Raw genomic sequence first — 27592 nt, forward strand, 5'->3', positions numbered from 1 at the left:
AAGAGAAATAATATTTACAGTCGTAAAGTGTGTAAATATTACATATTTTAAAAAAAATTATTTTTTTATTAATAAACTTTTTTTTTTTAAAAAAAATTATATAATAATTATATAATTCATAATTATATCTTACATTAATTATAATATAACTTCCCTCCATGCATAACCTAACACGAAAATACATAATTTTTTTTTTCAGCCTGAAAATGATAGAAAGAGTGATGCTGCCCGCATTGATCCCACCATGGACGGACCTGAGTGGTACACGTTTTTTGATTTTAATCTCTTGCATGTCCCCTTGATAGCTATATCTATTTGTACATATATATATATATATATATATATATATCGGTTTTGGAATTTAAGTGGCTATGAAATTGTTGGGACTCGTACTAGAAAAATGACAAACCCCAAGGCCCTAGGCGCGCATCATCATGATGACCTGCATGCAGGATTGGGACCCACCAATTGATAACTAAAGCCTTAATTTTATAATCATGGTTGATTAGCGGTCAAACTCAAATAATTTTGTTTTTAACTTGATTTTTTTTTTTTTTTTTTTAATCTTCTTTGCCAAAAAGCCATTAATCAAGCCGCAATTAGTCCATGATGTGGTACCTAAGCGTGCACCGTTTAGCAAACAATTTGGCCCTACTTGATTAACAGATTGATCTGGTCGAATGGCCCGTTACAATCTCTGGGCTATTGGGCTTGGATTATTCGATCGGAAAGCACACTGGCCCTGTGTTATAGATCACGAAAAGCCCAATATGGCTGCTGCAATCTAATGCTACTTTGGAAAGCTTTTACCCATCTGAAATTCCGTGCATGCTACTTTGGAATTCCAAGCGAGTAAAGAAAGGGAGAAAAAACAAAAACGGCGACAATAGGTAATGATTACATTCATTTATTTATGTAAAATGTGCCGTGAGTTTGACTCTTATTTTGACCGTATTTTTTTTTAATAATTAAGAAAATGATTTTTAATATATTTTATTATTTTTTTTTAAAAATATTTAAATATATTAAAAATATATAAAATATAATAACAATAAAAAATAACTTTGTGCTGGCAGGCACGCCCAACAGTCAAAGTTGGGCTGTAAGCCAGCACGACTCATTTATTATTATTTACTCTTTAATTTTGTTTTGTTCGTTTTACTCTTTAAATCTGGATTAAAAATTTTATAACATGACATTTTTGTATAATTTAGAATAAAATAAATTTAATCAACTAAAGTAATCATATAATTTAATTAAAAATAAATTTAATTTTATAAAAATTGACTCAAAGAAAAAAAATGTTAGTTTTTATAAAATGAAATTTATTTTTAATTAAATTACATGATTACGCTGGTTGATTGAATTTACTTTCTTATAAATTATGCAAAAAGATCATGTTCTGAAATTATTAGTTAAGATTCAAAGAGTAAAAGAAAAAAAAATTAAATAATAAAATAATACTAAAGAAAGTTAAAGGATATCATTATCTAATACAACACTAGTGAAGGAGATGAAGAGGCAGTTATGTGCGATTTGGATAGTGAAATGAGATGAGATGGTTTTAGATGAAAGTTAAAAGTTGAATAAAATATTTTTAAATTATTATTATTATTTTAAAATTTGAAAAAGTTGAATTGTTTAGTATATTTTATGTAAAAATTTAAAAAAATTTTAATGATAAGATGAGATGAAATATTTATATTATTTAAACGTGTTTTTTTATGAATGAATCATGTACGGATGTTCCTTTCGAATGCGGTTCTCACCTTTACCAATGATGGTTTTAATTCAGATCAAATTGTGGACCTACTTGATTTTGTAAAGATAGAGGGATGAAGATTATGGGTGGTAACCAACAGCACACAAAACAGATTTAAATATAATGTAAACAAGTTTTGGTAAAAACGGGTGAACTATTGGTTTGTTGTTAACGGGCTCGAGTCAAAACGAATTGATTCATTAAGACATTATTTATAAACGCCAAACGGATCAATAATAGGTCAATCCGCGTAATCTAAAATCTACTCATTTTTACCCATTTAGATTTTGTTTCAAAATCACATGTTTATTATTATTGAGTTGTAATATCGATATTTATGAGTATATTCATATTTTTGTTATTGGAATTGTAGTTCTATACCTTAATCATATTTGTTATTGTAGAGTTTATAATATTAGTTTTGTTATGTGTTAAAAATTGAAAAATATTAATATTTTTTGTTAGTAGGTATTATTTTTTTTAAATATTATGGTTACTAATAAATATGAATTTTATGTGAAATTATGTTAATCAGGTCAAATAGTTTATGCGTGTTAGTTCAACCTATTTACATGAGACGGGTTTAAATGGGTCTTGTTGTGCTGATTTATTTATAATTAATTATTAAACGGGTCAAATGGGATGACCCGACCCAACCTATTATCTAAACGGGTTAGGTTAGAATTTGAAAGTTTGACATATTTAGTTTAATAGGTTGGGTTTAGATTGACCCCTATAGTCAAATGTTGACTTATTTATAATTAATTAGTAATTGAGTTAAAACAGGTAATACGACACGGCCCGTTATCTAAATGAGTCAGGTTAGGATTTAAAAATTTGACACGTTTAACTTAATTAAGGGTATAAATTTTAACCAGAAAATCAGACTGGACCGCCTCGAACCAGTAGAAATGATTCGATTTTTAGATTGGTCTAGTCCGGAACTGGTTTCTAAAATGCAAAAACCAGCCAGAACCGGTTTGGTTCTATGATTTTTAGGATCGGACCGGACTGGTTCACTATAATATATATTTAAATTAATTTTTTAAATATTATATATAATATTTTTTATATTACATAATATATATTATAATTATATATAAGATATTATATAATTATCAATATGACCATATATTATTATATAGTATTAATATAACTATTAGTATAGTATATAATATTAGTATCACTATATCATTATAATATACAGATATATATACTATATGTAGTAGTAACACTATAATAGTATAATATATAGCATTAGTATAAATTAATATATTATAAGAGTCATAGCATAATATATGTATAATATTATAGTTAATTTAATATCTTAGTATTAATATCACTATAACTATAAGTAATATTAATATCACTATTAGTATAGTATATAATATTAGTAATAATTTAGTATCAATATATTATTATATAATATATAATATATATTCCATAATGTATAACATATAATATTAATATATTAACATACTCTAAGTTAGTAATAAATTAGCAATTAACATTATTAATAATTTTCTTTTTATTACAGATTTTTTGTATAACATTTTGTTTTATAGCAGAATTTTTTTACATAGCAGATATTTTTATAAAACAATTTTTTTTATAACAATTTCTTCTTTTACATAGCAGTTTTTTTTTTTTTTTTAGAAAGCAGATATTTATAGCATAATTTTTTTTGCATAGCAGATTTTTTTCATAAATCAGTTTTTTGTAAATAGTAATAGATTTTTAATAAAACATATTTTTTAAAGCAGTTTTTTTAAAAATTTTATAAATAGATTTTTTTCGACAAATTTGCAAATTATTTAAATTGAAAAACGGAATCGAAAACTAGTAAAATCGGAGGTACTGGTTTAGGAGGGTATCGAGCAACGTTACACAACCTCCTCAACCTCCACACACCATATTTTTTTAAAATTTAAAATTTAATTTTTTTTTTAAGTTTATTCTTTTTAAACCAATTCAATTATTTTATTCATTATTCATATATCAAATATTTAATAAAAGAAAAAAATAATAAAAAATAAAAAAAATGTGGTGTGTAAAGATGGTATGAATAGTAAGAAATTGTATAGATTTTTTCTATGATATATTATATATATATATATATATATATATATATATATATATATATAGACGTGGTCCAAAGCAGACGATGGAGATAAGCTGGCTGGGGTACGATTTGAGAAGAGGATATAGGATATACTTGGCCACTTTGCTGCAAACCAGTTGGCTAGCCGCCTCCAAAATCTGTAATGTAAAAACAAAGGGCCAAAGAATAAGGTCAAAGACATCAAGACACAGTCGTACGAACGATGCAGACAGACGCTTTGAATCAGCACAGGCTGAGCCTGAGAGGTGCATGTTAAACCATTGTACTAAACAAATTAAAGAAGTTCGGTACCTTTCGCTACATACATACACAAATACATACATACAGGAATATGGTATTGTTAAAGCCATCCGACTTTCATCCGAGAAAGAGTGAAAGTTAACAGTATTAGTAGCGCAGCCCTATAAAGTCAAACTATTCATGTCACTGTCCAGACGTCCTATTGGTAATGTGATCTTTAGAGCCAATTATTCTTGTTCACAAGGGGGAAAATGGAGCTTGTGGTCCTCTTATTAAATTCTTCTCCTTTTTCATCTTTCTATCAAAGGGTTGTGGTCTTCTTCCTGTTGACTGCTAGCTAGCTAGTTAGTTCCATCGATCCTTTCTTTTTCTCCTTGGTTGTCTTCCTTCGTTTTGCAAAAATGGCAACAAGCAGAGCTGAGGGAAAGAGGAGCTTCAAGTACAAGGCAGTGGAGGAAGAGGAAGAGGAAGAGGAAGAGGAGGAGGACGATGTTGGTGATTTAGGATTTGGAGAGGACGAGAAGAAGAAGCAGAGAGAAATGATGACTTCCTCTAGCAAGAGAGCTTATGGCAGTGGAGGGTCAACGCCGGTCGTTGTTTGCCAGGTGGAGAATTGCAATGCTGATTTCGCCGATGCCAAGCCGTACCACCGGCGTCATAAGGTCTGTGAACTTCATGCTAAGGCTCCGGCTGTCCATCTTCATGGTCTCCAGAAAAGGTTTTGCCAGCAATGTAGCAGGTTAGAAACCCTAGTTTTCCAATTATTGCCATTGTAGTTTTGTTTCCTTATGCAGCTATGCTGGTCCTCAGATTTGTATGTTTTCTTCATTGAAGTGCACATGGGAATGAAAGAATATGTTCTGGGTTTTCTTAATTTCACTTGACTTACTGCCGTGAGATTAGAGGCATAAAAGAAATGATTATTGTGAAATGTTGCATCTATGGAAATTGAGAGAGAGAAAAAAAGGTAGGATTTATACTTTTGATCCTGAACAAAGTGTTTAGAGCTAACTGTTTAAGCCCTCATTCATACTTAGTGATGTATGTGACTTCTGATTGTTTTAATAATTTATGTTTAATATATTATATGCTATTGATGTGTTCCCTAACCTCAATATATACTTATAAGATGTCAGAAAAATAGTCAAATTACTTTCCGAGAGTGTTCCATGTTATATATGTTAATGTCACACACATGAAATTAAGAAATGAAATTAATATCTTTAAATAGATAAATGAGGATAAAGTTACCATCTTTCAAAATTTGTATCCCAAAGTTTTGGGGATTTGTGGCCCTCTCCTGCCCTTAAGTCCTCCACTGATTAGCTAGATTGGTTATTAATAGAAACATCTCGAGGTAGAAGCTTATGATTGAAGCGGCCATTTGTTTATAACTTCAGGAAGTTAACCCTGAGAAGATATTTGCGATGGATCTCCTAGTATATCAAACAGAACATAGCACATTGAACTCTTTAATGAGTTTTTGCATGAGCCATGTTTCAGGCAAAGCAAATTACATGTCAATTAGGCATTTGGGATCATGTGGACCATTGATCTTAAGGGGAATGCTATTTTCATATTTACAATGCTATTTTCATCTTAAGGGGAATACTTGGATTGTTAATGCCGCGCGCATGGTCTGTAATGATGTCGTTTTAATAACATATGAGGGAAGCACAAGTATCACTTCTCCTAGTCAATTACGCAGAAGTAGCATATTTCTCCTACGTAGCTAAACTAAATCTGCTTTAAACAAAAGGTTTCCACGCACTGCCCATGAAATATTAGATTCATAAGATAAAGATGAATGTGAGCTGGAAGCATCAAATCGACAAAGCTGAGAACCTTTTTAATTTCCATCAAGTCGTGTCATATCAACTAGTATTTTTATCCATCAAGTTGACAACCCAGAGCTAAATCTTATTGGTATTTTTTTTTAATTATTTTTTTTTACAATTTAGTCATGTGAGGACATATTATTCACACTGTTGAATTGACAAAATTTAATTTATAAGATTTATGTTTTTATCAGTAGTCGTGTGAAAGGTGTATCTTTTGTAAGTATCAAATCATGCCATAGGCACTCATTGGTAATGCAAAAAACTCAATCCTCACCACACATAAAGTCAACTTGACCATAACATTAACTTCTTGGAATTAGTGAGAGCAAATGTAATGTAGATGACGTATTAGAGGGCTGATGTGGCAAGTGATTTTTTCCTCTCAACTTAGAGGGCGATTAGGGTGTGCTTCGTTGCGCCGTTATGGCCACGACTACTGGGCCTTCAGTGCCGGCGGTGGGGCAAGGTGGCCATTCATTTGGGGGGCAGCTGAGGAAGTCGGTGCGTATCATGGAATCTTCATCTGGTCACATGGCGGCCTCTTTTGGGAAATCGTTTGCGGATTTGGTGGGAGACCGGCCTCAGGTTCTTCCTGAGGTGGATATTCCATTGAAGGAGCCTAGATTTTGTGATGGGGAGATGTTTTTCTTATTTTCTAAAACGGAAATCAAACAATCGACTGAACCTTTTCGGTTCTCGGTTGTTCTGAAATTCTTACGACGCAGGCCATCTTTGGACCATGTGCGTGGGTACATCAAGAACAGATGGGGGTTGTCGTCAATGCCAGTAGTGGGATAGCTCCGTAACCCACGAAATGTCCTGGTACATATGGTGAATGAAGAGGATTTTGTAGGAGCCATGGCGAGAGGGAATGCCGATATATCGGGAGTTCCTTATCGGATTTTTCATTGGACACTGGATTTTGTTGAGGAGGAGGATTCCCCGCTCGTTTCCGTTTGGTTGACCTTGCCCGGGTACCCCAAATTTCTTTCATGTCTCGATGTTGAAAAGTATAGGTGGAAGATTTGAGAGATTTTTGAAAAGGGACAACGCCACAGCGTATGTATCTCATCCCGAGACAGCAAGGATTTGTGTCGAGTTGGATGTGTCGAAGCTGTTGAGACATTCTTTTTGGTTGGGAACTCCAGGACTTCCAAATAGCCATTTGCAAGAGGTCATCTATGAGTCGGTGCCAAAGTTTTGTGGTGTGTGTCGCAAACAAGGACATCTAGATAATCACTGTGGGCGACAAAAGAAGCAAATGGCATAGGGGAAAACAGATTTGGGTTTGGAAGAGCATGGGCGCTCGAAGAAGGTTTGGAAAGTAATTAATAAGCAGGATACACAACATTCGGTTTTGCCTGGGGACGATACCTCTGCTCCTCGCCGTGCAAAATTGCTGGAACTTATTGCTAAGAGGAAGAGTGAAGTGGAGTCGAAGAGGTTAGCAGTTCTATTTGTGGATTCGAGGGGGCGGATAGTCGATAAAGATCAATTTCATTCCAAAAACCTTGAAGAAAACCTGCCCGTTTGCGTGGATCAAAGGCAGAGTGTGGAAAGTGAGAAGTTAGTGTCAGGGTCTCCAAATAAAGATACGGGGTCTTGGTTTGCGATAATTGAGGAGGATTCTGAGAAGGAGGTAGAGGAGGTGAAAGTGGTGGGTATGGGATGCTCGCCAAGGAGCTCACTCAAACTTGTGGATGAAGCCTTGGAGTATGACCTGAGTAGCATTGCTGAAGCAGGGTTCGGGATGCCTCTACGGGGTCGTTAGTTGTTGGAGGGCGAATCAGAGGTTGAGTTGGAAGAATTAGCTAATAAATGTTTTGACTCTGATTCAAAGTTGCATGTGCCACTGACACGGTTGAGGGGCGTCAAAAAGAAAGGTTCAATGGTTGGATCGGGAAGGAGGTTGACTCGTTCCAGAAAGGTTTTTTAAGATTTTTTTTATGAAGATTCTAATTTGGGATGTTAGGGATATTCTTTCGTCGAGGAGTAGACTTCGACATTTGATGAATAAAAGCTGTCCGTCTGTGGTGGCAATTTTGGAACTGTTTTCTGATTCTCATAAATGTAGTCGATGGGCTAAGTGGTTGCGTCGGCCAAAGTACATAAATAGTAGTGATGCAGGTGGTAAAATATGGTTGTTTTGGGATGAGGATTTGGAGTTTAATTTGATCTCGATGTCGGACCAAGCCTTGGCTGGTTGGTTTGTTTGTGGAAATGTTAGGGTCTTGGCTGTATTTGTTTATGCGAGTTGTTTCCGCAGGAAAAAGACTGGAGTTGTGGGATTTTTTACGTGTGCTTGATGCAGGGGCCTGTCCATTCTTTGTTGGGGGTGATTTCAATATTGTTCGTAGTAATGATGAAAAAGTGGGGGGTCTTTTGAGGCCTTCTCGTCCCAAGTTGGAGTTTAATCACTGTATCCATGATTGTGGGTTGATAGAAATCCTTCGGATGGTAATAAATTCTCTTGGTGCAATGGGAGGCAGGGAGGTAGGCGTATTTGGGCAAAGCTAGACCGCATTTTGGTATCTTCATCGTTCATGAATTCCTTTGGGGAAGCTCGGATGGAGTTCCTTCCGCGGACTTCTTCCGATCATTGTCCTATGTTGTTATTTTTAAAGAGGGAGAGAAGAGGTTTCAACAGATGTGGGGAACACATGAGGGGTTTCTTCCTTTGGTTCGGGAAGTGTGGAATCAGAGTTTGGAAGGTTCGCCTATGGTGAAATTAGCTAAGAGGTTAAAGTTGCTAAAAGCCATGTTACGGAAGTGGAACTTTGAGACATTTGGACGGGTTGATTTGGAGTTTGTGAAGGTGGGTAATCGATTGGTGGAGCTTGAGGATTTGTTAGCTGCTGAATTCACGCAGGAGCGTGAAGTGGATGTTTTAGCTTGTAAGCAACAACATCTTCAATCGTTGAACAGAGAAGAAATGCTTGGATGTCTTCTATGCGGGTGAAAAAAAAAAGAATTTATTGGTTGAACATATGGTTTTGGAGAATGGGCGTGAGCTAGATTCGGCGGATGCTGTACATGCTGAAGCAGTTCGGTTCTATCAGGAATTGTTGTTGATGTCAGCGGTAGCTTTTGATGAAGAGCAGCTCTGTTTGTTGATGCCAACTTTTTCGGTGCAGGAGAATGAAATGCTATGTGCACCGCCGACAATGGAGGAAGTGAAGACAGCACTATGGTCTATTCCTCAGGATGGGAGCCCAGGCCCGGATGGATACTTGGCAAGTTTCTTCAGAATAGCATGGGAGGTGGTAAAGCTGGACATTCTGGAATTGGGAAGAGAATTTTTGAGGGGAATCCGTGGACTACTTTTTTTGGTGCAAAAAATATTGTTTTGATCCCTAAGGTGGATGCCTCGGCAAATTTTGGGCAATTTAGGCCGATCAGCCTATGCTCGGTGGCGTATAAAATTGTGGCGAAGATTATGGTGCTCAGGTTGGCGCCAGTTCTTGGGGGTTTAATTTCTTCAGAATAAGCTGCTTTTATTCGTGGTAGAAGTATATTTGAAAACATGGCACTGGCACAGGAACTTGTTCATGGTATGAATCAGAAAACAAGGGGTGGAAATGTAATGCTGAAGATGGATATGGTGAAAGCATATGACCGTGTAAACTGGAAATTTTTGTTGGAGGTGATGCGGAGGCTGGGTTTTTCAGATAGGTGGCGGTCTTTGATTTTTAACGCAATTTCTTCACCTGTTTTCTCAGTAATGTTGAATGGTAAGTGCAAAGGTTTTTTCAAGCCTTCTCGTGGGCTACGACAAGGGGATCCACTCTTGCCATATCTTTTTGTTTTATCGGAGGAACTTCTATCTAGGATGCTGAATAGAGCTTTTGCTCAGGGCCAAGTGCAGGATTTTAATCCTTGTGGAGGGGTGCGGATTACTCATCTATTATATGCCGATGATTTGTTGATTTTTTGCCAATGGTGGTAAAGCATCGATTCGGAGCTTGAGAAGGGTGATAAAAAAATTATGAAGAAACGTCGGGTCAGCTGGTAAATCCTCAGAAGCCTTCAATTTATTTCTCTTCTAATTTTTAGTAGCTCAGAAAGTGGTCTTGAAGAGTATTTCGGAATTCAATGAAGGGGCATGGCCTTGCTCTTATTGGGGATTGCCGTTTCATGTTGGGCGTTTGACTTTGAATCTGTTTGAACCGTTGTTGGCTAAGGTGCAAAAAAAAATTAGCAGGATGGAAGGGCAGATTGTTATCATTTGGTAGAAAAATTATTCTTGTCAAACATGTACTGAATGGTATGCCCATTCATCTTGTTTCGGTGATGAATCTGCCAAAAGGTATTTTTGGAAAGATGAAATCGATTTTTTCTCATTTTTTTTGGGGCTCTAGTGAGGAAGCTAGGAAGCGGCCGTGGGTTTCTTGGAGAAATATATGTTTGCCAGTTGAGTGGGGGGGGGGGGTCTTGGTATTCGAGATCTGTTGGAGGTGCAAAAATCGTTATTTATGAGATTCGCTTGGAAGTTGCTGAAAGGTGGATCATTATGGGCTGAATTGTTTTGTTCAAAATATGTGGGACATGGGACAATCTCTGATGCTGGTGAGGGAGGTAGAGGTTCTCGCTTTTGGAAAGGGGTGGTTCAAGCCATTCCTATTGTTCTAAATAACTCTAGATGGCTAGTTCGTGAGGGGTCTTTGAGATTCTGGGGGTGATAACTGGTTGGGCGATGGACCTATTGTTAATCGGCAGCCAGTGGTTGGTGATAGGGATGTGCAGGTTCGGCAGCTTATTAATGGTGCGGAGTGGGATGTCAATCGGTTAGCACAACTAGTAGATGAGGAGTTGGTTAATCGCATTTTAATGTCACAGGTTCGTGTTCGTGAGGGCCATGACATCCTGATTCGGAAGCACACTACGGATGGCGAATTTACAACTAAGTCAGCATGGAATATTGTAAGAAAACATGGTATCTCGTGCCCATGGAAGAAGTGGCTTTGGCAAAAATATGTTCAGAAAAAAATGTCTTTTTTATGTTGGCGTGCCCGTCGGTTGGCTATCCCAGTAGATGTGGTGATAAAAAAAAAAAGGAATTCCTATAGCTTCAAAATGTCAGTGTTGTATCTCCCCCCCAAGTTGAGTCGGTGGATCATATTCTTTGTGATGGGAAGGGACCGAGGAAGGTGTGGGATTTTTTTGCAGCAATATTTGGCGTCCATTTATCAGAGACTCGGGTTTGGGCGGATGTAATGAATATTTGGTAGTGTACAGTTTCAAATTACTCTCAGGTGCGTTGTTTACATGGTGTCATTCCTATTTTTGTCTCTTGGGTTTGTGGAAAGCTAGGTGTGGTGCTCGTATGGAGGGGTTGGGATTCGATTGGAAGAATGTGGTTCGTGCGGTTAAGGAGTGTATTGTAGAGGCTACGATGTTGATGACCAAGTTCCAAAAATTGGATTTGCGTGATGCATTAATCCTGCGTGAGCTGAATTGCCCAATGGTGAAGTTGGGGCGTCGGTTACCGAGATTGATTTCATGGGCATTGCCGGGGGGGCTGGTGGGGTGAAGCTAAATGTTGATGGGGGTTCTTGTGGTAACCCCAGGTTGTCCGGTGGTGGGGGGTTGTTCGAGATGATAGGGGGAAGGTATTGGGGGGTTTTGCACATTGCTATGGGCAAGCTACCAATACTATTGCTGAATGTTGCTTGGTACTGGATGAACTTCGGATGTGCAATCAACTCGGGTTGAGAAATTTTGTAGTGGAGTCGGATTCAAGCATTATTGTGGGTTGGTTTGTTTTAGGTTGTTGCAATTATTGGTATCTTTGGGATTTTTGGGAGGAGGCTCAAAGCCTTGTTAGTGCTCTTAATATTCAGTTTAAGCATGTTTTTAGAGAGGCGAATATGATAACGGATTTTTTGGCTAAGTATGGGGCGGAGGGGGAAATATAGAATTTTTAGGTGAAGACATTGGTCCGGGAAGGCTTAGGGGGCTTTTACGTACGGATAGATTAGACATTCCTTACATTAGACGTTAGTCTTGTTGGGTTGCATCTTTTTCTTTTGATTCTTTGTTGTAGATATGGTTTTCCTCTACCTTAAGTGAGGGTTTTAATAAATGGAGGTCATTTTCAAAAAAAAAAAAATTCATGCCATAGGAAAAGTGTGTTTTTCTAATCTTAAATACCCCAGTATTAATGACTATAGGTCCTTTTTTTTTTTTTTTTTAAATGGAGACTATAGGTCCTTCTACGTACAGATCTGATATCTTTTCCTAAAACTTTAGGCTTTCTAATCGTACCACTTGAAGCAAGTTCACTGATGTCCATTTTGGCCGCCATAATGAGGTTTAATAGATAGATGATGTCATGCAAACTAGGATTCTTTGAATCATCGTAATATTGATTGTCTCGAGTGTCTGAAAGTCCTATTTATTCTTAAAGTGATGCTAATTGGTATATTATAAATTTTAGTATCATTTTATTTTTAGAATTAAAGAGTACCGTTTTTCTGTTTTATTGTCATGTATGGTACTTTATCTATATTAATTTGTGTATTTGACCTGCCTATATAGATTTACAGAGATAGAGTTATGTATGTGATATATATGGTATAACAACACGAGTTTGGCTTACATCCTGTTAAAAATTTATTGGATACATTTTTTAAACAGGATGCAAGCCAAACTCTAACGCCACAATATGCAATAGTTTGTAACAAAAAGTTAAAGGAATTATGAGCGTTGATATTCTTTTTTTAGCTTATTTTAGGAATTTTTTTGCTTGTGAAAAAGAAAATTGATTTCCTAACCCTTTTTTTTATGTGTAATTATATTAATAAAAGAATAGGCAAAAGCCATGTTCAGTACAAAGAATGTCCTAGCTAAGTAGGAGTATTTGAAACAAGGAAATCATGGAAATCTTGGCCATTAAAGTTAACGGCAATTGCCCAAGTACAAAGGGTTCTAAAAAATAAAGCATTTAGTTCCTCCATTGTTCTTTCTTTGTCCTCAGACATCCGTTCATAGCGCTACTGTCATAAACACCACATGACGCAAATAGGCAACATTTTCCATACAACCTTGATCTGCTAGTTACCGCTAAGATCTGTCCAACTAGCCAACATCTCCACTACAAACTCGGGTATAACCCAACCCAAGCCTAGTCTTCTAAATACTTCATTCCATATCCCACGAGCTACCTCACAGTGTAGTAGAAGATGGTCTACTGATTCACCCTCATTCCTACACATGCAGCACCAATTAGGGGTGCTACCCACCCCCTACGCATGGGCAGGTGTGTCAAAATTTTTCCCTTACTCTGCCCCAGCCCATGCGGGGGCGGAGTACCCCGTCGGTTCGCCAGGTGCAGGGTGGACCCCCATCTGTCTGCCCCTCGACCCCCCCTCTGGGCCTTTGGCCCCAACTCATTTTTTTGGGCACTAAATGACCTAGAAATCTATTTTTGGCCACTTTGGGCTCATAATTTAACTAAAAAAAATAAATATATTTAAAAATTGAAAAAATATATACATATATATAGATAAAACTATTAACTATATACTAAATTTTAACTATTAAGTAATTAAGTAATAATCATCACTAAGGCACGAAGCTATTACAAATTACATTTTACAATTATACAAATTAAGACTCCAAGAGAACTAATAAACTTAAACTATTACAATATTACAAACTCCTATAAAAATATTAAATATTTCAAATTGTACTATTAACTTTTGTAGCAACATTACACTTAATTGTAAATTAACAATTATAACTCATAACTTTTCAATTTGATCAATTTGGGATGGCGCTGTGGCGGTGAGTTCACTGAGTTGTGAGTTGTGTCGACTACTATGAGACTGAAAATCAAGATTATAAACGTTAATAAGTTATAAAACTTGAAATATTAATAAGTTAAAAATAAAACAAATTAGAATTATAAAGTTATAAAATGAAAGAAAAATTTAAAAAATTAAAATACAAAATATTAAAAGTACTAACCAAGATGAGATTGAGATTCGGCAATTGGAATTTGAGATGAAGACGAGACAGATGAGCATAGATCGGTCATTAGGATTCGGCATATGTATATTGAGAATATAAAAGCTAAAAAAAGACAAGCAAAATAATTAGATACTAAAATATGATATAAAATTATAAATGCAAAAAATAAATAAAGGACAAATTGTGCAAACTATGGCAATGGTGGGTTCAATACAAAGTCATACTGCATTGAAGGTAGCCGTAGACGCTGTCTCATGTATCACTATAATAATAAAATTTGAAATGAAATTAATTAATACCAATTAAATGAAAATAAATAAATTAATAAGAAATTAGAAAATGAAATTAAAATAAATACCAGATCCAGGCTGATCACGACCCCCCCTCCTCGACGTCGGCCTCCTCATACTCAAGAACATCCAGAACATGAATTGGAGTTCCTTTGATCCAATTCTGCGTGCAAATCAAAGTCTCAACAGTAGTAGGAGCTAATGAATTTTGAAATGAATCCAATACACGCCCTCCGGTGCTAAAAGCCGACTCTGAGGCTTTGGTGCTAACAAGGATGGCCAAAAGACTGCGGGTTATCTCTCCAAGGATGGGATACTTCACGGCTTTTACCTTCCACCAACTTAATATATCGAAGTCTCGTGAAAATGGTATTACCTACGCTGTTAAAAATCTGACTATCTCTGACTGAGCCTCTACATAACTCTGCATTAAGGGGGTCTGCTCAAATCTCACCTCAGTCCAATCTACGTCTTTTCCCACTATCGACTTCTTGAACCGGTGGGGGGTAGGTGTAGGTGCTGCAATATTACCACCCCGCAGGACGGTAAACTCATCAAATAATCTACTAAGGGTTTCCCGAACCTTTGCTGCAATAAGCTCTAACCATGCTTGCCCGTATGCAAGGCCCAATCTAAATACCATGCCATCCACCTTAAACCTCGGGTCAAGGACGACAACTACATATAACAAAATATTAGCCCTAGTAAAATCTCTCCAATACTTGTCGTACTTTGATCTCATAACCAATGCCATCTCCCGTAGCCTATAGTGACCACCCACAACTATGTCATCTAATTCTTCTTTTACTCTACATATTTGCTAACAAAATTGATGGGATATAGGGTACAAAGTTCCAAATATCGTCGTGATGACCTCATAAAAAAGCCTCAAAAACTCTACGAAAATAAATATAAACTCCCAATCATCATCTACGAAACCAATCCCCCGTGATCATCAAAATATTTAACATATTGAATGTCTTCATAACCCAATAATGCAAATGCTAGCCTATATTCTTGGGCCGCCTCTAACATAAAAAATGTTGAGTTTCATCGTGTAGGCATATCAGTACAAAGACTATTCTTGGATGTTAGGCCCGCAGACATTGAAGTAACCTTGAATTTCTCCAACCCCGAAGGAGAAGATCTCACTCATCTCACAGCAGTCCTGACCCGAGCAATCGAGTCATGAAGATCTCTCAAACCATCAGTAACAATAAGATTCAGAATATGTACCGCACATCTCACATGCAGACACTCACCACTCAAGATTGTTTTATTTGTCCCTCTAAGATAGGTCTTCAGATGTCCCAACGCAACATCATTAGACGAGACATTATCAACTATGATTGTAAGAACTCGAGTCAACCCCCACTCCTTTATTGCAGCCTCTAAGGCCTTCCCAATTGTCTCACCCTTATAATCGATGATTTGACAAAATTTTATAATTTTCTTATGGAATGTCTAATTACAATCAACAAAATGCACAGTTAAATACATAATTAAAATTTTGGACTGATGTCCAAGTATCAGTGGTAAGGCAAATATATTGACCAGCCAATTTACCCCTCAACTTCTCTTTTTCAGACCAAAAATATTTTTTTACATCCTTTGCCATCGTGTGGCAAGAAGGAATATTAAACTTTGGTTCCAAATAGCGAGTAAACGCTTGGAAACCTTTCCCATCATACTTAGTATACCCCCTCAAAGTTGTACCCCCACTAGTCCCATCCGCCATTTTTTAAAGTCCAATTTCTAGCCTAGATTGGCTCTTCTATTGTAATGATCTTAAAAATAGACTTTTTTTACATTGCTCTTCTAAGTGTACCTTTAATTGTGAGGTGTCATGTTTCTCATAGTGGCATCTATAGATTTTTCCATAATGATTATACTTGGCTTGGGGGTTACTGGGGTCACCACCTTCTAGTTTGGTGAAATGAGTCCAAACTATAGAAGCAGGTTTCTTGTTGGGCTTGGGAGCGGGGCAAGGTGTTGGGTCAGGGGTAGGGGTAGGAGTAGAAGTAGGAGTATGGGTAGCTGTAGGGGTAGGGGTACCCTGGGCATGGAAAGGAGAGCTCGTACTAGAATCTGTTGGCATATCCATGAACTCAAGCAAGCAAAAAATCTGAAATTAAAGCAAACATAACAACATGCCAAACAATTAACATCCAAGCATTAACATACATATTGGAAGTTGGAAGATCAAATATCAAACATCAAACATAAAAAAAAATGAAATACCAAAATTAAAAACATCAAACATAAAAAAAATTAAATACCCAATTAAAATGGGTTATAAAAGTTGTAAATAATTTTTACATAAAAATATAAGAATGTGAAAGTATTTAAAAAAAAACACTCAATTAAAAACACAACCAAATCATGCTATGACTATGCTTTTGAAACTAAAACAAATTAGATCGATATTTAAAAACATTTAATCATCTAAAATATTAATAGATCATACAAAGATGTTTTTGGGGAATTAAGCTACAATTTTTGCTGGCACTAGAATCAGATCTTATCCCACATTAATGTAAATCCTCAAAATTTAATTAATAGCTTAAAGTGTAAATTGATAATTTTGGTAAAAAACTAAGAAAGTATTGATAGTAATTGGAATGTATAATATATATATTTTTTAACCTAAGATCAGTTTATTACCATCAGTTTAATAGTTCAAAATTTAGTATTGATAGTAATTGGAACCTAATCTGAAACTCTAAAATAATTTAGGGGTTTTAAGGATATTGATAGTAATTGGAACCTAATCTAATTATTTTAGGGTGAATTGAAACCCTAAATTGATATAGGATTTCGGATTAGGGTTCCAATCCGAAAGCCTAAAATAATTTAGGGGTTTCATCCTTGAAACCCCTAAATTATTTTAGGGTATTTCGAAAAAAATGAAAAAATCAAACCAATCACGGAGAGATTCACACACGAACACACTGTACACACTGTTCATCAACCATTCAAACCAGTGAACCACATGCACAATCAAGTCTTCATAGCGCACAATTCACAAAATCTCATCCTCCATTTCCGATTAAACTCCATTCTTCCTCCAATCTCCATTCCATAAAATAAATATGATTTAGGGTTTTTTACCTTCGGCGACGGAGATGAAGACGGAGTCACGGAAGGCTACGGCCACGGCTACGGTAACGGCGAGTGACGGAGCGAGACATAGAGAGCGCGGCGACTGGAGAGAGAGAGAGAGAGAGAGGTGAGTGGGAGGGTGGTCTCACTTGGGGGGGGGGGAGGATTCTAAACAAAAAATGAAACGACACTGTTTTTCCATTGACGAAACGGCGTCGTTTCGTTATGGGTATATTTAAAAAAAAAAACCAAGCATGAATGATGTGGGTTATTTTTTACTTTATATATATACTTATATATATAAGTAATACAGGGCGAGGCGGGGGTCGCCCCTATCCAGCCCTCGCCCCCGCCTTGCGGGGTGGGGCAGCGGGGCCCTCGTCTTCTCAAATTATCCGTTGTGAGGATCTTACCTAAAGAAGCGGTCCACACGAAAAACGCTGCTTTGAGAGGCGGCTTGTGTCTCCAAATCCTTTTCCAAGGGAACTGAGTTGAAAGGTCTTGTGACAAAGATTTTTCATATGAGCGGACCAAGAATAAACCTTTACCCGTAGGTATCCACCACAATAAATCAGCTTGATGGTTGCTGCATTTGAGTAAATACAAGAAGCTGAAAAAAGCTGCAAAACTGTCCAGTTCTCAATCATGTGCCGCGGGGCTAAAATTGATGTTCCATTGAATTTGTTCCCCCACAATCACCATAACTTCCGCCACAGAGACATCATTGGTACTTGCTACCCTAAAAAGAACAGGAAATAGATCCTTTAAAGCACCATTACCGCTCCAAGTATCGTACCAGAATTTGATCCTGGGCCCATCTCCAAGACAAAATCTTGTGTGCCGGGAAAAGACCCCCATCCTTTTCTTATATGTTTACACAAACCCACACCATATGGCCCACTCACTTCATTGGTACACCATCCCCCCCATAATTCTCCATATTTACTCTCAATCACCATTTTCCATAAAGCCTTAGGTTCTTATGGTATCTCCAAAGCCATTTCCCATTTAACGCCCGATTAAAGATTTTCAAATTTTTAATGCCCAAACCACCAGAAGAGATAGGACTGCATACTTTCTCCCACCTGACTAGGTGAAATTTAAACTCTTCACCTAATCCTCCCCATAGGAAATCTCTTTGAAGTTTCTCAATACGGCCCGCCACATTTGTTGGAATAGGAAACAAGGACAAAAAATAGGTCGGTAGTTTAGATAACGTACTCTTTATCAAGGTAATCCTACCGCCTTTTGACGTATACAATCTTTGCCATCCTGCTAATTGACGCTCTACTTTCTCAATCATTGTATCCCATAAAGAAGCTGCTCTCGAGGCGGCCCCCAACGGAAGACCAAGTTATGTCATAGGGAGTGATGCAATCTTACACCCCAGAGTATTAGCCAACTGTCTTATACACTGAACACCACCAATAGGCACTATCTCTAATTTATCTAGGTTCACTTTCAACCCTGAAGCTGCTTCAAAACAAAGAAGGAGGGCCTTTAATACTCAAATCTGATTATTATCTGCAAACAATAAATGCGAAATATTAATAAGTCCCCCTCCCGTGGATCCTATCGAATAACCAATCACACCCCCATTAGCAACTAGGGGCTAAGGTCATTTTGCTTAAAGCCTCCATTACAATAACAAACAGTAATGGGAACTGCGGATCTCCTTGTCTAAGGCCTCGTGTGTTGTTAAAAAAATCTGTTGGACTTCCATTTATCAGAACTGAAAATTTTGCCGTAGATATACACCAACGGATCCAAGATCTCCATCTCTCTCCAAAACCACACCTCCTTATGAGATCAAGTAGGAAGTCCCAATTAACATGGTCGTGCGCTTTCTCCATGTCTAACTTGCATATAATCCCAGTATTGCCAGCTTTCAGTTTATTATCTAGACATTCATTTGCGAGAAGGACCGCATCTAAGATCTGTCTATCCTTTAAAAAGGCATTTTGAGATTATCTTTCCCACTACCTCGTTAAGGCGATTCGCAAGTACCTTAGAGAGAATCTTATATATCCCATTTACTAAGCTAATAGGTTGGAACTCCCTGATCTCCTCAGCCCCAACCCTCCCTGATTTCCTAAGCCTAAGAACTAATTTGAAATCTCTGTGAACGTGTGCTAGCTTCCGTATATATCTCATGATTTTTGAGGTCTTTAATTACTTAATCTATAGGGGATGGTTTGAAATCATGAAATGATCAGACATAGGTCTAAGAGAAAGTACTCTACATTGCCACATAATCCATTTTTGGTTCAAGTAAAAAATTACCACAAACTATTTTGCTTGAGCCTAGCTAGCACCATATTTTTTTTGATAAGTACAAAGTTTACAAACTTTATTGATCGAATGCAACTAGGCAAAGTCCATGTACACATATAGTATACAAAAAAGACACCTAATTATACTAGCAAGCTGAAAAAAAAAAAAAGTAAAAAACTCATGAACATTCCCTCACTTTAATACAATAGCAGAAAATCATTGAACCAAAGAAAATATAAAAAAGTTCCAGATTTCCCCCACTTTTTCTCCTTGTTGTTGAGGCATCTCTCATCTCTTTCCAACCAAATACACCACAATAAACACAAAGGGACCATCCTCCAATAGCTAGCACCATATTGACACCTGGCCTACGTATATATGTGCATTTTCAGTGCACCTCTCTTGCTACATCAAGGTCTCCTCAAATTCTTGACTGCTCGCCTATATCATCGACTTAGCAAACTTGTCAGTGTCTAGCTACCTTCTTTTTACATGCACGAAGGCTTGACCCATGATAGTCATGTCGTCTTTGCTAAGAACTTTCACATCAATATATACTTTTTTATGTTTGATTAATTTTATGAGTTACAATTTACCTTTCGTTTATATGACTTTATATTCCAAACCATTAAAATGGCGCATCACACCATCAAATTATCACAAATTGATAAGAAAAATGAATCATCTAAATGTAATCACTAAGATAATTAATAATAATAGATAATGTGACATAAGCTTGATCATTGAATCTTGACAGAAGTGTTACTTGACTGCACTGATAATTAAAAGGTGTAATGTATTAGTTTTGATCGCTTTTTGTCAGTACTAAAACTAATAAAGAATAAGTTTGATAATTTATGATGTAAAATGTAAAATATATGATAATCTAGGGATAAAAAGTGTATGTAACTGTAACATATTCAATTGATTAAGGGCTTCATGTCATATTATAGATAAACCATTGTCCTAAAGATCATTTCGGCTGACAGAGTTTCTATAGTTTCTCATGGAGCTTCCGACTTCTCTTCACCAACTTTGTAAGACGTTTTAGGGTGTGTGCATGATATTGTTTCTTGTGACGGCTCTAAAAAGATGGGTGTAAGTCGAATACAATAAAAAATAGAGGAGTGCTACAACCACAAAGGGATTATACAAAAGTAATTCCACAAACAGACGTGCCTTCATGTGATCCGTTAGATTTACTTTACGATAAAAGGAACTTGACAAAACCACATTAAGCCACATCAGTTTGTAAGATTACTTTTGTGTAATCGTTTTGTGGCTAGAGTATTTCTCTAAAAGATATGAATGTTTCTTTTCTAATACCAATTGATTTTTAGGTAGGTTGGCATCTCACATTCCGACAAATGATATCAGAGTTAAAGACCGTTGGTTCGAGCCACGAAAGCATCACATGGAGGGATTGTTGGGATGTAATGTCCATAATACTTGTCCCTGTAACCACTCTAGAAAAGGCATGTGGAGTGCGGTATTGAATGCCTTAGAAGGCTTAAATGTGTCTTTTCAATTTTTAAGTAGATCGACAACTTATGGTCCGATAACTTGAACATACCCATGCAGCTCTGATCTTACTTTATCATCCTTGTATATATAAATTATTTCTTCTGTATTTTTCAATGGGGAATTTACAGAAATCGTAGAGTTCATATACAACAATTATAAATCCTAATTCTATTGTTGTATATGAACCCTCAGATTTCTGTATATTCCCCATTGAAAAATATAGTTGCTAAGAAATTCTAGATGTGCTTTGAACCAACCTTTCTCGATATGATCATCAGATGAATGTGAATGAATATCTGCTAGCTCATAATCTTCATCTTTATCTTTAATTATCTTTGATATAAATCCGTCTGGTAACAAGTCATAGGAAAAGGAATGTACTCCCTCATAATTTGCCGGATGATAGAATGAGCTACATTTTTCAAGAGCTTTTAACAGGATCGAAGGGCTTTGAACACGAAGAAAATTAAATAGGACTCTTCATTTGTATGCGGCCACATCCAAACTCATTGCAATAAACCATGTCGATGCAATTTCATCTTAACAAATGTAAATTTTAATGTGATTCCACCTTAATTAGGACATGAAATATTCTTGTCGTGGCTTGAGCGATGTGCTTGCACACTACAATTTATGGTGGATTTTCTCTAGTAGAATTGAATCCAATCTTTTTTTTTTTTTTTTTTTCCATGTTTAGTGTCGAATTTTCTCCTTTCCGTTTTCTTATAGGCAATTTTGGGAGAGTCCCATTCCCTCGTAGAGGTGTTTAGACGTGGTATTTTGTTTTTGTTTTTTGCGTAGTTGCGTACAAACTACAGCATGTTGCATGTTGCATGTTGCATGAAAACATATATATGTATCTGCTTTATTTGCATTTCCTGGATTAGTAGATATGCCAAAAGACGCAATACTCGCAATAGGTTTGCTTCTTATTTCTTTGCCTTGAAGTTGGTGATAATTGCTAAAGAAAATAAGAAGAGTTATAATGTTATATATATTACCTAACGAGGGAGTAAAAGAAGGACAAACTTTGCTTTAACATAACCTTTTCTATAATATGGTGCATTACAGGTTCCATTTGTTATTGGAGTTTGATGAAAACAAGAGGAGTTGTCGGAAACGGCTAGCCGGACACAATGAGAGGCGACGGAAAAGTTCTTCTGATGTCCATGGAGAAGGCTCACATTAAAAAGGATTATTAACTGTAGGCTGCAAGATCAGAGGTACAAAGATCTATTGTGAAGGGCTCTCTCTTTTCTGTCAGTACGTTGTTAATTAATCGGCTTCTCTATGCATTTATGCTCGAGTCTGTTTATACAATGATACACTTATTCAAAGTCTCTAATTATTCAATATTGACGACTAACCTTTAGGATAAGGTTTCTATGTTTGTTCCTTTTAAATGAGCTTCTTGGCACAAAATGATTACTCACCATCCCTAATGCTCTCCATCTGCTGCACTAAATGAAATTCATGGGTCCTAGAATTTCAGTTTCTCACCCATTTTAATGGGGAACTTTGTTGCAGACATGACAGGTAATTTTATGTGATACTCTAGGGCTGTGGACATCAGTCATATGTCTTAATTATGAAATGGACACATATTTAGTTGCATGGAGCAGGGTGGTACGTCAAACACTGCACGCAGGCATGCATTTATACTGTTATAATATATTAGCACGAGAAGAGTTGCCTCTCTCATATTGTCTGAAATGACCATTGCTTGCTTGTTGCTTTGTCCCGATACCCAGCCAAAAAAAAAAAAAAAAAAAATCATTGGACCCAAACATGTACATACCCTCCAATCTAAAAGCAGAAGTAAACCCATGTAGCTTGCCAATCAGCAGTCCCAGGATCTGGCAATATTGTTAGTAATTTTCTGATTGAGGTGCTATAGGTAATGGGAATAGAAAATTGGAAAATTTCGTAATTGGTCATGCTTGATGCCCAAGACTTTTATTGCTAGCTAGCTCCCAGGTAACGATTGCAGCTGCATTGGCAGGAAATGCCCGAACCATGGTAGGACCCAGACTTGCGTAGGCAGCCCTCCTGTAAATGTAAAACAGAAGACCCATTCAACTTCTCTCCTCTGGGCTCTATGATCCCAAAAAGAAAGAAGGGAAAAAGAAAGGCTGCTTTTGTTTTCTTTTCTTCCTTTTTGTAAATAGAAAAAAGAGAAGAAATTACGTAAATTTCAATAAGTTCTGTAGATCCATTATAATTATAAAAAGAGAAGTCAAACTATAAATGCTTTCTTATGCTAGGTATAACGTGGCAAGCCTTCATATGAACAATTTATCTGGCATGTCTTGATAAATAAGTTTGCAATTAGAATCTTTCCACAATGCTGCATCGCTTCTAGTGTTGTCAAATGCAGAGGATTTTCTCACACCTTCAGTTTTTATGGTTTTGATGGACAATCAAAGGGGCCACTGCATCTCCTTGACTTATAGAAACCATAGAGTCTGTGCCATGAACTTGCATCCTGCACTGAAGAGCGGAGTGTCACGTGTAGCATCAGAAACAACAGAGCAAAAATGGAAAACAGCTATCCGACGTATATACAAATCCTCCGTTACCCTTTACCTTCACCAGCTCTGATGGACACCACAAAACTGATGAGAGCTCCACTGTTAAGCCGCAGAAGGAATTTATTACTTGGAGTCGTGGGTCACTAGTCTAATTTACACCTCCCTTCATAAGCCATAGCAAAGACAAAAAATGAAATGTTTTTCTCATGTAACTTCATAACAGATGCAAGACCCTCCGGAAAAAAAAAAAAAAGAAGGTAACATATAAAATCAATACTAAGCTTAATCCAACTAAACTTAAAAGCAAACCTGTAGTGACTTCTTTGTTTGGGAATAAATGCCAAAAAGAAGTGAAACCTCAAAAGCCATCCCAACAAAAGATGATGTTGCCCCTCTATAAAGTCTTTTAGGATATGTTTGGTTGTTGAATCAAACTCAACTCATCTCGAACCAATCATTGATGAGACTCATTACTTTTTCAACTTTCCATAAAAAAGTTAAACTAATCTTAACTTACTTCATACATTTTAACTTAAAAAAGTTAAATTCATTTCAACCTAAAAAAGTTAAGCCCATCTTAATGTCCAACTATTATTCACAACTCAATGTCCAAACGTAGCCTAATCTATCAAGGACAAGTTTAACTCAGTTTCTCCAAGGAAAAACGACGTGAGGAAAATTGAAATCGTAGCTGCACATACACATCCTTGATCTACTCCTTCCCCAAGGTAGGTCTTGAAAGCAAAAACTCATCTCAACTCATCATTACAACTTTTTCAAATTTCAATATAAAATATAATAAACAATTCAACTTTTTCAAATTCTAAAATAATAATAATATTAAAAAATAACATTCTAACAATATTTTATCATCTAAACTCAACTCAACTCAATTCAGTTCAACATCCAAACGCAACCATGTATTCTAATAGTTTAGTGCAATTTACAAGTTGGCCACACTTGAAGCATTGCACTTTTTTGGCATAGATTGTAGAATACATTGGAATAGCTTGATGTGAAAGATAGTATCCAATACATTGCCTTACTGTAATGTCTTTAGATATTAGGCTAATTGTGAGTTCCGAAAGGGACACTCATGATTTCAGTCTCACCTAGCCTCAATGTTGAACCGACAATCATAGCTTAGCTTCCACTTTTGCCTCCATAATGCAAGACATGACATTCCACAAACTTCCCTAGGCATCACAAAGCTTTGAATTAAGCACCTTCTTATGAGGTTAAGTCCGTTTATTTAGACCAAAAGGACGATTGAACTTTAGAAGGTGCATGGAAGGTTCCAATGCGAATAGGTGAACCTCATCAATCTTGCAGACGGGACTATAAACTTACAAGAGAAAAGAAGGTAAAAGGTAACTCTGTAAATTGTAAAAGGTAACTGTCTATATATAGTTCATTTCAGCTGCTAGTTGAAACAATTAAATAAGCAATACACAAGTTCAAGAACCTTAAAATGCATATATGGAGATCATCATAAGCTAAATTTTGTCTCTGGCAAGAACAAGTTGAAGAACCATACTCCTTCGATCATCAGTATTCCTAGCTGTACAATCTAAACTATTCCTGTAAGTGATCCCATGAGCTTCGGTATTGTGCTTTAATTTGCAGCTTTACCTAATGCATGAATTAAACATGGAGGAGGAAAAGCTTCAAAACAGTGTTACTGAAATTATAATGCGATAGAAAAGCTGTCATTTTCAGTTCACAAATGATCGTTTTTTAAGAAGATAGAGTAGAGGCCCCTATATTGTCCTGATCATTTCATCAATAATCATTTCAACGTTGCATCATAAACTTGTCCAAATTAAGGGGAAAAAAGAGCTGAAACAAATTCCAGATCATGGCAATGATGGCAAAAATAACAAATGAAATTCCTTTTAGCCAAGTTCTCCTTAAGAAAAATTATGATTTTCTACGTCTATTTTTCCTACGCGATCATAAAAAAGATATCGATCCAATTTTTCCTATACTTTTAGAGAAAAACCTCGTAGTTCCTACCAATTTGAATTTCAGACTACAAAATCTTGCCACCCATGAAAGAGAAATGCAGTAATTTTCTTTCTCAAATCATATATCACAATATTTAAAGAAAAATGATTGGTACAAGTTGAAGTATATATAGCAATGTATGTTGGTTCAAGGGGCTGCAAAACAGAAAATAGTGAGAGAAAAATTTACTTCAAGGCGCGTTACGAATGTCACTTTTCTTAAGACAATACCTGCTCCCACCAATAACTGTATGCACATGGGTTATAAACGAATTTATCTCTAAGATACAATGAAGTCTAAAATAAATCTGTTTGTCTAAATGCGTTATGCACACACGAAATTAGACCTCGAATATCCTTAAATTTTCCTATTCAACCAAGAGATTAGAAATCAGTTCTCTACAGAATGAATAGATCCTAATAACAAGATTTGAAAAAATGAAAACTTTTGGGAGAGAGAATTTCAAAATTGCCTTCTTGAACTCTATGATTCTATATTTAAATTCGTAAGCCAATGAGTCTATTTATAGATGACCAAAGGATGTGAATGAAAAATTATAACTTTTCATTTTTCTGTAATCTGATGCGAACAAGTATATTATTTATGCCTGTTACCAAGTGACACAATTGTTGGACCCATTCCAACAGTCACGATGCTTCCCTCCATCCGGCTTGCCCAAGTTCGAGTCTCAACTATTGCACCTTTTGCATTTTATTTTGCAAGCTATGTGCCAAGCACTAGCAGCCTTAGAGTCCATCTTGACCTTTTAATAAATCACTAAAATTTGTAAAAAGGGTGATTCGAACCCTCACCATGAGGATCAATGGTGTATTATTTATGCCTGTTACCAAGTGATACAATTGTTGGACCCATTCCAACAGTCACGTTGCTTCCCTCCATCCGGCTTGTCCAAGTTCGAGTCTCAACTGTTGCACCTTTTGCATTTTATTTTGCAACCTGTGTGCCAAGCACTGGCAGCCTTAGAGTCCATCCTGGCCTCTTAATAAATCACTAAAAATCCCATTTGTAAAAAGGGTGATTTGAACCCTCACCATGAGGATCAATGGTGTTACTTAATATCATTGAGCCATTGAATGCTTAATGTCCTTATGTAGACCCAATTTATTATAAGCATAATTCATCGCTTATAAACTTTCTATAAATTCTTCATTTCCAAAATTATTCATAGCTTCCGAATAAACCCAAAAAATAATATTAATAATAAATATATTATTTTAAAAATATTTCCAACAATGTATCGGTACATTATATATATGTCAATATGAAATATCTTTGTCTGTATAGAATTACCTTGACAATGTTGAAGGGGTGGCCGGTGATGACAGTGGAAATTCCAACGACCAATCCTCCTCCCACGTACTCCCTGCAACCCGAACTCTCCCCCATCTCTCTCTCTCTCTCTGATCTCTCCCTCGCTCACTCGCTCCAACTTCTCTCTCTGAAGCCCTCTCTTTTTCAATTTGCTACTTTGGGACTATTGTGGAAGTCCTTGTGTCCATCTGTTTATTGATAACAATGTCTCTGCATTGAAAGTTACGAAAAGTACAACAAAAGTCACCACGACTTGCTCGTCCAATCGTCGTTAGATTCAAGGTCTGAAATGCACTGGATTGGCCAGACAAAAAGACAAGTAGTAGAACATTCTAGGTGTAACCGAAAATAAAGGTCTCAACAATACCATAAAAGATGTAGAGGCTAGAGCACATAATCTTGTTTAATGGGTGTTTCACTCTTCTTAAATATATCCGATTTTCCTCTTTCTTGTTTATTTTCCCAAATGAATTTCGATGAAAGATTCACTCCATATTTCTCCATAAATTTTACATCTGATTTGAAAATGAAAGTTATCAGTTGTTTTGTCCGAATCCAAATGTTCAAAATATTTCTTATCGTGAACAAAGGACTCC

The 27592-nt window shown here is 36.3% G+C and overlaps 1 protein-coding gene and 1 pseudogene across 4 annotated transcripts; one reads left to right on the top strand and one right to left on the bottom strand.

The window, feature by feature from the left end:
* The first annotated feature begins 4298 nt into the window (after positions 1-4298).
* Positions 4299-23798, top strand: LOC121266836 (squamosa promoter-binding-like protein 3). 4 transcript variants are annotated; one of them, XM_041170671.1, is made up of 3 exons: positions 4299-4863; positions 22198-22349; positions 23391-23798. In XM_041170671.1, the coding sequence occupies exons 1-2, from the start codon at positions 4526-4528 to the stop codon at positions 22313-22315; spliced, it is 456 nt and encodes a 151-aa protein (XP_041026605.1). In that variant the 5' UTR covers positions 4299-4525; the 3' UTR covers positions 22316-22349; positions 23391-23798. The 4 variants fall into 4 exon arrangements, with proteins under 4 accessions (XP_041026605.1, XP_041026603.1, XP_041026602.1 ...); XM_041170669.1 differs by lacking the exon at positions 23391-23798 and adding an exon at positions 23097-23315; XM_041170668.1 differs by lacking the exon at positions 23391-23798 and adding an exon at positions 23104-23314 and having other exon boundaries at positions 4300-4863.
* LOC121267966 lies at positions 22915-27071 on the bottom strand (annotated as a pseudogene).
* Between the last annotated feature and the right edge of the window lie 521 nt (positions 27072-27592).

This window comes from Juglans microcarpa x Juglans regia, chromosome 5S, assembly GCF_004785595.1.
Source record: "Juglans microcarpa x Juglans regia isolate MS1-56 chromosome 5S, Jm3101_v1.0, whole genome shotgun sequence".
Taxonomy (NCBI): domain Eukaryota; kingdom Viridiplantae; phylum Streptophyta; class Magnoliopsida; order Fagales; family Juglandaceae; genus Juglans; species Juglans microcarpa x Juglans regia.